General features: G+C 49.5%; 1 protein-coding gene across 1 annotated transcript in view; it reads left to right on the top strand.

Moving 5' to 3' along the window:
* The window catches only part of LOC118965476 (protein phosphatase 1 regulatory subunit 14C-like), an 85,156-nt gene that overhangs the window by 31,650 nt on the left and 38,882 nt on the right, over window positions 1-14,624 (top strand). Inside the window, exon 3 of the mRNA XM_036984533.1 lies at window positions 3,252-3,284. Coding sequence (XP_036840428.1) covers window positions 3,252-3,284 — 33 coding nt within the window. The remainder of the gene's footprint in view (window positions 1-3,251; window positions 3,285-14,624) is intronic.

Here is a 14,624-nt window from a genome sequence, read left to right as displayed (position 1 = left end):
ATTCAAGGGTTTTTCTTTATATATTTTGTTACTATTTTCTACATTGTAGAATAATAGTGAAGACATCAACACTATAAAATAACACATTTGGAATAATGTAGTAACCAACAAAGTGTTAAACAAATCAAATATATATTTTAGATTCTTCAAATTAGCCAACCCTTTGCCTTGTTGACAGGTGTCATGACTGTCCTGTGAGGATCACAATGGGTCAGATCAGCTTGGATATTGCTGACAATAGCAGACGCTCTCTCACCCGTAAAGGGGGGAACTGTGGAGGGAACTGTAGGGTTTTTGACACCTCTACACCTGGTAGTAAATTTAGGCAGGAGAGAGCTCTCTCTTTACCCTTTAGTATCAAGCAAAGGAATAGTCTAGAGTCTAGAGAGACTTTTGCCTGCCCAAAACTCTATCTTCCAAACATGGATAATGGAAAAATAATTATAACATGAAGAATGTGGGGACCGGTTAGTGGGGAACTATGGAAAATAAATGTCATATTTATTGGTTTTCATTTTGTGATGTCAAAACTGTATTGATCAAATACTGTAACTTGGAAAGGATACCCCTTTATCTGTCAAGTCTCCATCCAATATGTTGTGAACACAATATGAACACTGATTAAAATATTTTTGATGAGATATGAATGTGATTTTAGGAGGGATAAGAGAATCAATATCCTATGAACTGTACATAAGTAAGTAGCCACGCCCTGAGTGAGGTCGGCGAGCATGTCAGTCGGATGAAGCCGCCCCCTTTGATGAGAGTGCATATAAAGCATTGCCGACGAAATTAACATTAGACAAGGAAACGTGAGCGATGTACGTTTGAAATGGTTGAAACCAACCTCAACACAAGGTGAAGAAATGAACTCACCTACCAGAGCAAGACACTGCCAGTCTGCAGCTGTGTGTTTGGAACTTTGACTATCTACCCGAGGTGGCGAGAGGACGTTAAGTAGCTGTTCTGAGGAATGGACACTCACTAGAGACCAGACAACTAAGATGGACATTGTGACCTCTTCTGGACAATCAGAGCCTTACACCTACAGGTGACTCAGCCAAAATACTTTCCAAGAAGAGGTTTCGACGGAGATAGATGATGATCGAAGGCATTTCACACGTAAAAGCATTCATGATTTCTTACTCCAAACAGCCGGGGGTTCATGGGGAAACTATATGACTTCCGTTACTGTGAGAATAATTCTGAAATGTCTCGACGAACGGTGAACTCACCCCCCCCCCCTCCATCTATGTTGTAACAAGCCATCATATGTTGTCAAACCTTTGTCTCATGTAGTAAGTGTTATTCTATGTTATTATTTAGTTAGCTTGTAAATCAGTTGTTAAACCAATTGGTGTAGTACTGAATCACGAGTAAGGCTAGGGTTTTTGCAGATGCATGAGGTTACGACTGTTCAGAATGATGATATGATAAGATATGATTAATAAGATGACGGTTTATTAATGTATATAATAGATACCTTTTTATAGAGTTTAATTCAAGAGATGGTAACTCTTTAAACAACCTCTGCAGGATTTTTAATGAATTTATTTGCAAATTATGGTGGAAAATAAGTATTTGGTCACCTACAAACAAGCAAGATTTCTGGCTCTCACAGACCTGTAACTTCTTCTTTAAGAGGCTCCTCTGTCATAAATAAATGCATTAAAAATCCTACAAAGTGATTTTCTGTTTTTTTTTCTCATTTTGTCTGTCATAGTTGAAGTGTACCTATGATGAAAATTACAGGCCTCTCATCTTTTTAAGTGGGAGAACTTGCACAATTGGTGGCTGACTAAATACTTTTTTGCCCCAATGTATATCTCACTAGGTCAGGATATTAAACCTCCTCCATGTATATCTCACTAGGTCAGGATATTAAACCTCCTCCATGTATATCTCAGGATATTAAACCTCCTCCATGTATATCTCACTAGGTCAGGATATTAAACCTCCTCCATGTATATCTCACTAGGTCAGGATATTAAACCTCCTCCATGTATATCTCACTAGGTCAGGGTATTAAACCTCCATGTATATATCTCACTAGGTCAGGATATTAAAACCTCCATGTATATCTCACTAGGTCAGGATATTAAACCTCCTCCATGTATATCTCACTGGCTCAGGATATTAAACCTCCATGTATATCTCACTAGGTCAGGGAATTAAACCTCCTCCATGTATATCTCACTAGGTCAGGATATTAAACCTCCATGTATATCTCACTAGGTCAAGATATTAAACCTCCTCCATGCATATCTCACTAGGTCAGGATATTAAACCTCCTCCATGTATATCTCACTAGGTCAGGATATTAAACCTCCTCCATGCATATCTCACTAGGTCAGGATATTAAACCATCTATATCTCACTAGACCTTCATTATACTTCTTAAACAACATTATACTAATTTATAGTAATTTGCTGGCTCTCTTGGTGCCTGGCTGTTTATAAACAGTTGTGCTTAATATCTCTGGTCTCTATTTAGTTCAATAAACTTTATTGATATGGAATGTTAATCACTTACGTTGTAAACAATCTACGTCTCTCTCTCCCTCCCTTTCTCTCTCTCTCTCTCTCTATCTCTCTCTTCCTCTCTCTGTCTCTCTCTCTCGGTCTCTCTCTCTCTCTCTCTCTCTCTCTCTCTCTGTGTCTCTCTGTCTCTCTCTCTCGGTCTCTCTCTCTCTCTCTCTCTCTCTCTGTGTCTCTCTGTCTCTCTGTATCTGTGTCTCTGTGTCTGTCTCTGTGTCTCTCTGTGTCTGTCTCTCTGTCCCTGTCTCTCTGTCCCTGTGTCTCCCTCTCTCTGTCTCTGTGTCTCTCTCTCTGTCTCTCTGTGTCTCTCTCTCTGTATCTGTGTCACTGTGTCTCTCTGTCTCTGTGTCTCTCTGTCTCTGTATCTGTGTCTCTCTGTGTCTCTCTGTGTCTGTGTTTCTCTGTCTCTGTGTCTCTCTCTCTGTCTCTGTCTCTCTCTCTGTCTCTCTGTCTCTCTCTCTGTCTCTGTGTCTCTCTCTCTGTCTCTGTGTCTCTCTCTGTCTCTTTGTCTCTCTGTCTCTGTGTCTGTGTCTCTCTGTGTTGGTGTCTCTCTGTGTCTCTCTGTCTCTGTGTCTCTGTCTCTGTGTCTGTGTCTTTCTGTCTCCTTGTCTCTCTGTATCTCTCTCTCTCTCTCTCTCTCTCTCTCTCTCTCTCTCTCTCTCTCTGTGTCTGTCTCTCTTTGTCTCTGTGTCTGTGTCTCTCTATCTCTCTAGGAATCCTTAATAGACTGCTATAAACCCACGGAGGTGAGTAGGGACCCTGTGTGTTCCTGATAGCGCTGACGTTATCCATGAATTCCTATGGAAAACTGTCGATGGCGCATGAATGCTGAATGGCACCAAATAAATCCCATTAGATGTTGTTTTTTGGATTCGCTAGGACGGCACCCTGAGGGTCTGGTGGGAGTGGCTACTGGAGGGGGTGGATGTCGGGCTCAACGCACAGGCAACCAAACACACCCTCTCTCTCTGCTGACCTGAATACACACAAGTGCTGAATGGATAACGCACACACACTGAACCCTCTCTCTATACGTTCATAACCTGAAAACACTCACACTGAGTGTGAGTTAATCTCCCAGTTGACTTGTGTGTGTTTAGGTGGTGAGTGTTTGGGTGGAACAGGGGTTAAGCTGTTTTGTGAAAAGGAGAACACACCTAAATTTCATCTCAGGACACCCCATTCTGACTGTCCACTCTAAAGGACACCCCATTCTGACTGTCCACCCTAAAGGACACCCCATTCTGACTGTCCACTCTAATGGACACCAGGACACCCCATTCTGACTGTCCACCCTAAAGGACACCCCATTCTGACTGTCCACTCTAATGGACACCAGGACACCCCATTCTGACTGTCCACTCTAAAGGACACCCCATTCTGACTGCCCACCCTAAAGGACACCCCATTCTGACTGTCCACCCTAAAGGACACCCCATTCTGACTGTCCACTCTAATGGACACCAGGACACCCCATTCTGACTGTCCACTCTAAAGGACACCCCATTCTGACTGTCCACCCTAAAGGACACCCCATTCTGACTGTCCCCCCTAAAGGACACCAGGACACCCCATTCTGACTGTCCACTCTGAAGGACACCAGGACACCGCATTCTGACTGTCCACTCTGGACACCAGGACACCCCATTCTGACTGTCCACTCTGAAGGACAGCAGGACACCCCATTCTGACTGTCCACCCTACTGGACACCCCATTCTGACTGTCCACTCTAAAGGACACCCCATTCTAACTGTCCACTCTAAAGGACACCCCATGCTGACTGTCCACTCTAATGGACACCCCATTCTGACTGTCCACTCTGAAGGACAGCAGGACACCCCATTCTGACTGTCCACTCTGAAGGACACCAGGACACCCCATTCTGACTGTCCACCCTACAGGACACCCCATTCTGACTGTCCACTCTAAAGGACACCCCATTATAACTGTCCACTCTAAAGAACACCCTATGCTGACTGTCCACTCTAATGGACACCGCATTCTGACTGTCCACTCTAAAGGACAACAGGACACCCCATTCTGACTGTCCACCCTAAAGGACACCCCATTCTGACTGTCCACTCTAATGGACACCCCATTCTGACTGTCCACCCTAATGGACACCCCATTCTGACTGTCCACCCTAAAGGACACCCCATTCTGACTGTCCACCCTAAAGGACACCCCATTCTGACTGTCCACTCTAATGGACACCAGGACACCCCATTCTGACTGTCCACTCTAAAGGACACCCCATTCTGACTGTCCATCCTAAAGGACACCCCATTCTGACTGTCCCCCCTAAAGGACACCAGGACACCCCACTCTGACTGTCCACTCTGAAGGACACCAGGACACCCCATTCTGACTGTCCACTCTGAAGGACACCAGGACACCCCATTCTGACTGTCCACTCTGAAGGACACCAGGACACCCCATTCTGACTGTCCACTCTGAAGGACAGCAGGACACCCCATTCTGACTGTCCACTCTGAAGGACACCAGGACACCCCATTCTGACTGTCCACCCTACAGGACACCCCATTCTGAATGTCCACTCGAAAGGACACCCCATGCTGACTGTCCACTCTAATGGACACCCCATTCTGACTGTCCACCCTAAAGGACACCAGGACACCGCATTCTGACTGTCCACTCTAATGGACACCCCATTCTGACTGTCCACCCTAAAGAACACCAGGACACCCCATTCTGACTGTCCACCCTAAAGGACACCCCATTCTGACTGTCCACTCTAAAGGACACCCCATTCTAACTGTCCACTCTAAAGGACACCCCATTCTGACTGGCCACCCTAAGGAACACCCCATTCTGACTGTCCACTTAAAGGACACCAGGAGACCCCATTCTGACTGTCCACCCTAAAGGACACCCCATTCTGACTGGCCACCCTAATGGACACCCCATTCTGACTGTCCACTCTAATGGACACCCCATTCTGACTGTCCACTCTAAAGGACACCAGGACACCCCATTCTGACTGTCCACCCTAAAGGACACCCCATTCTGACTGTCCACTCTAATGGACACCCCATTCTGACTGTCCACCCTAATGGACACCCCATTCTGACTGTCCACCCTAAAGGACACCCCATTCTGACTGTCCACCCTAAAGGACACCCCATTCTGACTGTCCACTCTAAAGGACACCCTATCTGACTGTCCACCCTAAATGACACTCCATTCTGACTGTCCCCTCTAAAGGACACCCCATGCTGACTGTCTACCCTAAAGGACACCCCATGCTGACTGTCAACCCTAAAGGACACCCCATTCTGACTGTCCACTCTAAAGGACACCCAATTCTGACTGTCCACTCTAAAGGACACCAGGACACCCCATTCCGACTGTCCACCCTAAAGGACACCCCATTCTGACTGTCAACCCTAAAGGACACCCCATTCTGACTGTCCACTCTAAAGGACACCCAATTCTGACTGTCCACTCTAAAGGACACCCCATTCTGACTTTCCACTCTAAAGGACACCCCATTCTGACTGTCCACTCTAAAGGACACCCCATTCTGACTGGCCACCCTAATGGACACCCCATTCTGACTGTCCACTCTAAAGGACACCCCATTCTGACTGGCCACCCTAATGGACACCCCATTCTGACTGTCCACTCTAAAGGACACCAGGACACCCCATTCCGACTGTCCACCCTAAAGGACACCCCATTCTGACTGTCCACTCTAATGGACACCCCATTCTGACTGTCCACCCTAATGGACACCCCATTCTGACTGTCCACCCTAAAGGACACCCCATTCTGACTGTCCACTCTAAAGGACACCCCATTCTGACTGTCCACTCTAAAGGACACCCCATTCTGACTGTCCACCCTAAAGGACACCCCATTCTGACTGTCCACCCTAAATGACACTCCATTCTGACTGTACCCTCTAAAGGACACCCCATGCTGACTGTCTACCCTAAAGGACACCCCATGCTGACTGTCTACCCTAAAGGACACTCCATTCTGACTGTCCACTCTAAAGGACACTCCATTCTGACTGTCCACCCTAAAGGACACTCCATTCTGACTGTCCACTCTAAAGGACACCCCATTCTGACTGTCCACTCTGAAGGACACCACCACACCCCATTCTGACTGTCCACTCTGAAAGACATCAGGACACCTCATTCTGACTGTCCACTCTGAAGGACACCAGGACACCCCATTCCGACTGTCCACCCTAAAGGACACCCCATTCTGACTGTCCACTCTAATGGACACCCCATTCTGACTGTCCACTCTAATGGACACCCCATTCTGACTGTCCACCCTAATGGACACCCCATTCTGACTGTCCACCCTAAAGGACACCCCATTCTGACTGTCCACTCTAAAGGACACCCCATTCTGACTGTCCACTCTAAAGGACACCCCATTCTGACTGTCCACTCTAAAGGACACCCCATTCTGACTGTCCACCCTAAAGGACACCCCATTCTGACTGTCCACCCTAAAGGACACCCCATTCTGACTGTCCACCCTAAATGACACTCCATTCTGACTGTACCCTCTAAAGGACACCCCATGCTGACTGTCTACCCTAAAGGACACCCCATGCTGACTGTCTACCCTAAAGGACACTCCATTCTGACTGTCCACCCTAAAGGACACTCCATTCTGACTGTCCACTCTAAAGGACACCCCATTCTGACTGTCCACTCTGAAGGACACCACCACACCCCATTCTGACTGTCCACTCTGAAAGACATCAGGACACCTCATTCTGACTGTCCACTCTGAAGGACACCAGCACACCCCATTCTGACTGTCTACTCTGAAGGACATCAGGACAACCCATTCTGAGTGTCCACTCGGAAGGACACCAGGACAACCCATTCTGACTGTCCACCCTAAAGGACACCCCATTCTGACTGTCAACCCTAAAGGACACCCCATTCTGACTGTCCACTCTAAAGGACACCCCATTCTGACTGTCCACCCTAAAGGACACCCCATTCTGACTTTCCACTCTAATGGACACAAGGACACCCCATTCTGACTGTCCACTCTAAAGGACACCCAATTCTGACTGTCCACTCTAAAGGACACCCCATTCTGACTTTCCACTCTAAAGGACACCCCATGCTGACTGTCCACTCTAAAGGACACCCCATTCTGACTGGCCACCCTAATGGACACCCCATTCTGACTGTCCACTCTAATGGACACCCCATTCTGACTGTCCACTCTAAAGGACACAAGGACACCCCATTCTGACTGTCCACTCTAAAGGACACCCAATTCTGACTGTCCACTCTAAAGGACACCCCATTCTGACTTTCCACTCTAAAGGACACCCCATTCTGACTGTCCACTCTAAAGGACACCCCATTCTGACTGGCCACCCTAATGGACACCCCATTCTGACTGTCCACCCTAAAGGACACCCCATTCTGACTGTCCACTCTAATGGACACCCCATTCTGACTGTCCACCCTAATGGACACCCCATTCTGACTGTCCACCCTAAAGGACACCCCATTCTGACTGTCCACTCTAAAGGACACCCCATTCTGACTGTCCACTCTAAAGGACACCCCATTCTGACTGTCCACTCTAAAGGACACCCCATTCTGACTGTCCACCCTAAAGGACACCCCATTCTGACTGTCCACCCTAAATGACACTCCATTCTGACTGTCCCCTCTAAAGGATAAACCATGCTGACTGTCTACCCTAAAGGACACTCCATTCTGACTGTCCACTCTAAAGGACACTCCATTCTGACTGTCCACCCTAAAGGACACTCCATTCTGACTGTCCACTCTAAAGGACACCCCATTCTGACTGTCCACCCTAAAGGACACCCCATTCTGACTGTCCACTCTAATGGACACCAGGACACCCCATTCTGACTGTCCACTCTAAAGGACACCCCATTCTGACTGTCCATCCTAAAGGACACCCCATTCTGACTGTCCCCCCTAAAGGACACCAGGACACCCCACTCTGACTGTCCACTCTGAAGGACACCAGGACACCCCATTCTGACTGTCCACTCTGAAGGACACCAGGACACCCCATTCTGACTGTCCACTCTGAAGGACACCAGGACACCCCATTCTGACTGTCCACTCTGAAGGACAGCAGGACACCCCATTCTGACTGTCCACTCTGAAGGACACCAGGACACCCCATTCTGACTGTCCACCCTACAGGACACCCCATTCTGACTGTCCACTCTAAAGGACACCCCATTCTGACTGTCCACCCTAAAGGACACCCCATTCTGACTGTCCACTCTAATGGACACCAGGACACCCCATTCTGACTGTCCACCCTAAAGGACACCCCATTCTGACTGTCCACTCTAATGGACACCAGGACACCCCATTCTGACTGTCCACTCTAAAGGACACCCCATTCTGACTGCCCACCCTAAAGGACACCCCATTCTGACTGTCCACCCTAAAGGACACCCCATTCTGACTGTCCACTCTAATGGACACCCCATTCTGACTGTCCACCCTAAAGGACACCCCATTCTGACTGTCCACCCTAAAGGACACCCCATTCTGACTGTCCACTCTAATGGACACCAGGACACCCCATTCTGACTGTCCACTCTAAAGGACACCCCATTCTGACTGTCCATCCTAAAGGACACCCCATTCTGACTGTCCCCCCTAAAGGACACCAGGACACCCCACTCTGACTGTCCACTCTGAAGGACACCAGGACACCCCATTCTGACTGTCCACTCTGAAGGACACCAGGACACCCCATTCTGACTGTCCACTCTGAAGGACACCAGGACACCCCATTCTGACTGTCCACTCTGAAGGACAGCAGGACACCCCATTCTGACTGTCCACTCTGAAGGACACCAGGACACCCCATTCTGACTGTCCACCCTACAGGACACCCCATTCTGAATGTCCACTCGAAAGGACACCCCATGCTGACTGTCCACTCTAATGGACACCCCATTCTGACTGTCCACCCTAAAGGACACCAGGACACCGCATTCTGACTGTCCACTCTAATGGACACCCCATTCTGACTGTCCACCCTAAAGAACACCAGGACACCCCATTCTGACTGTCCACCCTAAAGGACACCCCATTCTGACTGTCCACTCTAAAGGACACCCCATTCTAACTGTCCACCCTAAAGGACACCCCATTCTGACTGTCCACTCTAATGGACACCAGGACACCCCATTCTGACTGTCCACCCTAAAGGACACCCCATTCTGACTGTCCACTCTAATGGACACCAGGACACCCCATTCTGACTGTCCACTCTAAAGGACACCCCATTCTGACTGCCCACCCTAAAGGACACCCCATTCTGACTGGCCACCCTAATGGACACCCCATTCTGACTGTCCACTCTAATGGACACCCCATTCTGACTGTCCACTCTAAAGGACACCAGGACACCCCATTCTGACTGTCCACCCTAAAGGACACCCCATTCTGACTGTCCACTCTAATGGACACCCCATTCTGACTGTCCACCCTAATGGACACCCCATTCTGACTGTCCACCCTAAAGGACACCCCATTCTGACTGTCCACCCTAAAGGACACCCCATTCTGACTGTCCACTCTAAAGGACACCCTATCTGACTGTCCACTCTAAAGGACACCCCATTCTGACTGTCCACCCTAAAGGACACCCCATTCTGACTGTCCACCCTAAATGACACTCCATTCTGACTGTCCCCTCTAAAGGACACCCCATGCTGACTGTCTACCCTAAAGGACACCCCATGCTGACTGTCTACCCTAGAGGACACTCCATTCTGACTGTCCACTCTAAAGGACACTCCATTCTGACTGTCCACCCTAAAGGACACTCCATTCTGACTGTCCACTCAAAAGGACACCCCATTCTGACTGGCCACCCTAAGGAACACCCCATTCTGACTGTCCACTTAAAGGACACCAGGAGACCCCATTCTGACTGTCCACCCTAAAGGACACCCCATTCTGACTGTCCCCCCTAAAGGACACCAGGACACCCCACTCTGACTGTCCACTCTGAAGGACACCAGGACACCCCATTCTGACTGTCCACTCTGAAGGACACCAGGACACCCCATTCTGACTGTCCACTCTGAAGGACACCAGGACACCCCATTCTGACTGTCCACTCTGAAGGACAGCAGGACACCCCATTCTGACTGTCCACTCTGAAGGACACCAGGACACCCCATTCTGACTGTCCACCCTACAGGACACCCCATTCTGAATGTCCACTCGAAAGGACACCCCATGCTGACTGTCCACTCTAATGGACACCCCATTCTGACTGTCCACCCTAAAGGACACCAGGACACCGCATTCTGACTGTCCACTCTAATGGACACCCCATTCTGACTGTCCACCCTAAAGAACACCAGGACACCCCATTCTGACTGTCCACCCTAAAGGACACCCCATTCTGACTGTCCACTCTAAAGGACACCCCATTCTCATTGTCCTCTCTAAAGGACACCCCATTCTGACTGGCCACCCTAAGGAACACCCCATTCTGACTGTCCACTTAAAGGACACCAGGAGACCCCATTCTGACTGTCCACCCTAAAGGACACCCCATTCTGACTGGCCACCCTAATGGACACCCCATTCTGACTGTCCACTCTAATGGACACCCCATTCTGACTGTCCACTCTAAAGGACACCAGGACACCCCATTCTGACTGTCCACCCTAAAGGACACCCCATTCTGACTGTCCACTCTAATGGACACCCCATTCTGACTGTCCACCCTAATGGACACCCCATTCTGACTGTCCACCCTAAAGGACACCCCATTCTGACTGTCCACCCTAAAGGACACCCCATTCTGACTGTCCACTCTAAAGGACACCCTATCTGACTGTCCACCCTAAATGACACTCCATTCTGACTGTCCCCTCTAAAGGACACCCCATTCTGACTGTCCACCCTAAAGGGCACCCCATTCTGACTGTCCACCCTAAATGACACTCCATTCTGACTGTCCCCTCTAAAGGACACCCCATGCTGACTGTCTACCCTAAAGGACACCCCATGCTGACTGTCTACCCTAGAGGACACTCCATTCTGACTGTCCACTCTAAAGGACACTCCATTCTGACTGTCCACCCTAAAGGACACTCCATTCTGACTGTCCACTCAAAAGGACACCCCATTCTGACTGGCCACCCTAAGGAACACCCCATTCTGACTGTCCACTTAAAGGACACCAGGAGACCCCATTCTGACTGTCCACCCTAAAGGACACCCCATTCTGACTGTCCCCCCTAAAGGACACCAGGACACCCCACTCTGACTGTCCACTCTGAAGGACACCAGGACACCCCATTCTGACTGTCCACTCTGAAGGACACCAGGACACCCCATTCTGACTGTCCACTCTGAAGGACACCAGGACACCCCATTCTGACTGTCCACTCTGAAGGACAGCAGGACACCCCATTCTGACTGTCCACTCTGAAGGACACCAGGACACCCCATTCTGACTGTCCACCCTACAGGACACCCCATTCTGAATGTCCACTCGAAAGGACACCCCATGCTGACTGTCCACTCTAATGGACACCCCATTCTGACTGTCCACCCTAAAGGACACCAGGACACCGCATTCTGACTGTCCACTCTAATGGACACCCCATTCTGACTGTCCACCCTAAAGAACACCAGGACACCCCATTCTGACTGTCCACCCTAAAGGACACCCCATTCTGACTGTCCACTCTAAAGGACACCCCATTCTAACTGTCCTCTCTAAAGGACACCCCATTCTGACTGGCCACCCTAAGGAACACCCCATTCTGACTGTCCACTTAAAGGACACCAGGAGACCCCATTCTGACTGTCCACCCTAAAGGACACCCCATTCTGACTGGCCACCCTAATGGACACCCCATTCTGACTGTCCACTCTAATGGACACCCCATTCTGACTGTCCACTCTAAAGGACACCAGGACACCCCATTCTGACTGTCCACCCTAAAGGACACCCCATTCTGACTGTCCACTCTAATGGACACCCCATTCTGACTGTCCACCCTAATGGACACCCCATTCTGACTGTCCACCCTAAAGGACACCCCATTCTGACTGTCCACCCTAAAGGACACCCCATTCTGACTGTCCACTCTAAAGGACACCCTATCTGACTGTCCACTCTAAAGGACACCCCATTCTGACTGTCCACCCTAAAGGACACCCCATTCTGACTGTCCACCCTAAATGACACTCCATTCTGACTGTCCCCTCTAAAGGACACCCCATGCTGACTGTCTACCCTAAAGGACACCCCATGCTGACTGTCTACCCTAGAGGACACTCCATTCTGACTGTCCACTCTAAAGGACACTCCATTCTGACTGTCCACCCTAAAGGACACTCCATTCTGACTGTCCACTCAAAAGGACACCCCATTCTGACTGGCCACCCTAAGGAACACCCCATTCTGACTGTCCACTTAAAGGACACCAGGAGACCCCATTCTGACTGTCCACCCTAAAGGACACCCCATTCTGACTGGCCACCCTAATGGACACCCCATTCTGACTGTCCACTCTAATGGACACCCCATTCTGACTGTCCACTCTAAAGGACACCAGGACACCCCATTCTGACTGTCCACCCTAAAGGACACCCCATTCTGACTGTCCACTCTAATGGACACCCCATTCTGACTGTCCACCCTAATGGACACCCCATTCTGACTGTCCACCCTAAAGGACACCCCATTCTGACTGTCCACCCTAAAGGACACCCCATTCTGACTGTCCACTCTAAAGGACACCTTATCTGACTGTCCACCCTAAATGACACTCCATTCTGACTGTCCCCTCTAAAGGACACCCCATGCTGACTGTCTACCCTAAAGGACACCCCATGCTGACTGTCTACCCTAGAGGACACTCCATTCTGACTGTCCACTCTAAAGGACACTCCATTCTGACTGTCCACCCTAAAGGACACTCCATTCTGACTGTCCACTCAAAAGGACACCCCATTCTGACTGTCCACTCTGAAGGACACCAGCACACCCCATTCTGACTGTCCACTCTGAAAGACATCAGGACACCTCATTCTGACTGTCCACTCTGAAGGACACCAGCACACCCCATTCTGACTGTCTACTCTGAAGGACATCAGGACAACCCATTCTGAGTGTCCACTCGGAAGGACACCAGGACACCCCATTCTGACTGTCCACCCTAAAGGACACCCCATTCTGACTGTCAACCCTAAAGGACGCCCCATTCTGACTGTCCACTCTAAAGGACACCCCATGCTGACTGTCTACCCTAAAGGACACTCCATTCTGACTGTCCACCCTAAAGGACACCCCATTCTGACTGTCCACTCTAATGGACACCCCATTCTGACTGTCCACTCTAATGGACACCCCATTCTGACTGTCCACCCTAATGGACACCCCATTCTGACTGTCCACCCTAAAGGACACCCCATTCTGACTGTCCACTCTAAAGGACACCCCATTCTGACTGTCCACTCTAAAGGACACCCCATTCTGACTGTCCACCCTAAAGGACACCCCATTCTGACTGTCAACCCTAAAGGACACCCCATTCTGACTGTCCACTCTAAAGGACACCCAATTCTGACTGTCCACTCTAAAGGACACCCCATTCTGACTTTCCACTCTAAAGGACACCCCATTCTGACTGTCCACTCTAAAGGACACCCCATTCTGACTGGCCACCCTAATGGACACCCCATTCTGACTGTCCACTCTAATGGACACCCCATTCTGACTGTCCACTCTAAAGGACACCAGGACACCCCATTCCGACTGTCCACCCTAAAGGACACCCCATTCTGACTGTCCACTCTAATGGACACCCCATTCTGACTGTCCACCCTAATGGACACCCCATTCTGACTGTCCACCCTAAAGGACACCCCATTCTGACTGTCCACTCTAAAGGACACCCCATTCTGACTGTCCACTCTAAAGGACACCCCATTCTGACTGTCCACCCTAAAGGACACCCCATTCTGACTGTCCACCCTAAATGACACTCCATTCTGACTGTACCTTCTAAAGGACACCCCATGCTGACTGTCTACCC

The sequence above is a fragment of the Oncorhynchus mykiss genome, chromosome 8 (assembly GCF_013265735.2).
Source record: "Oncorhynchus mykiss isolate Arlee chromosome 8, USDA_OmykA_1.1, whole genome shotgun sequence".
NCBI classification, from domain to species: domain Eukaryota; kingdom Metazoa; phylum Chordata; class Actinopteri; order Salmoniformes; family Salmonidae; genus Oncorhynchus; species Oncorhynchus mykiss.
The sequence above is the reverse complement of the archived record's forward strand: the minus strand, read 5'-3'. Positions and strand labels throughout refer to the sequence as shown.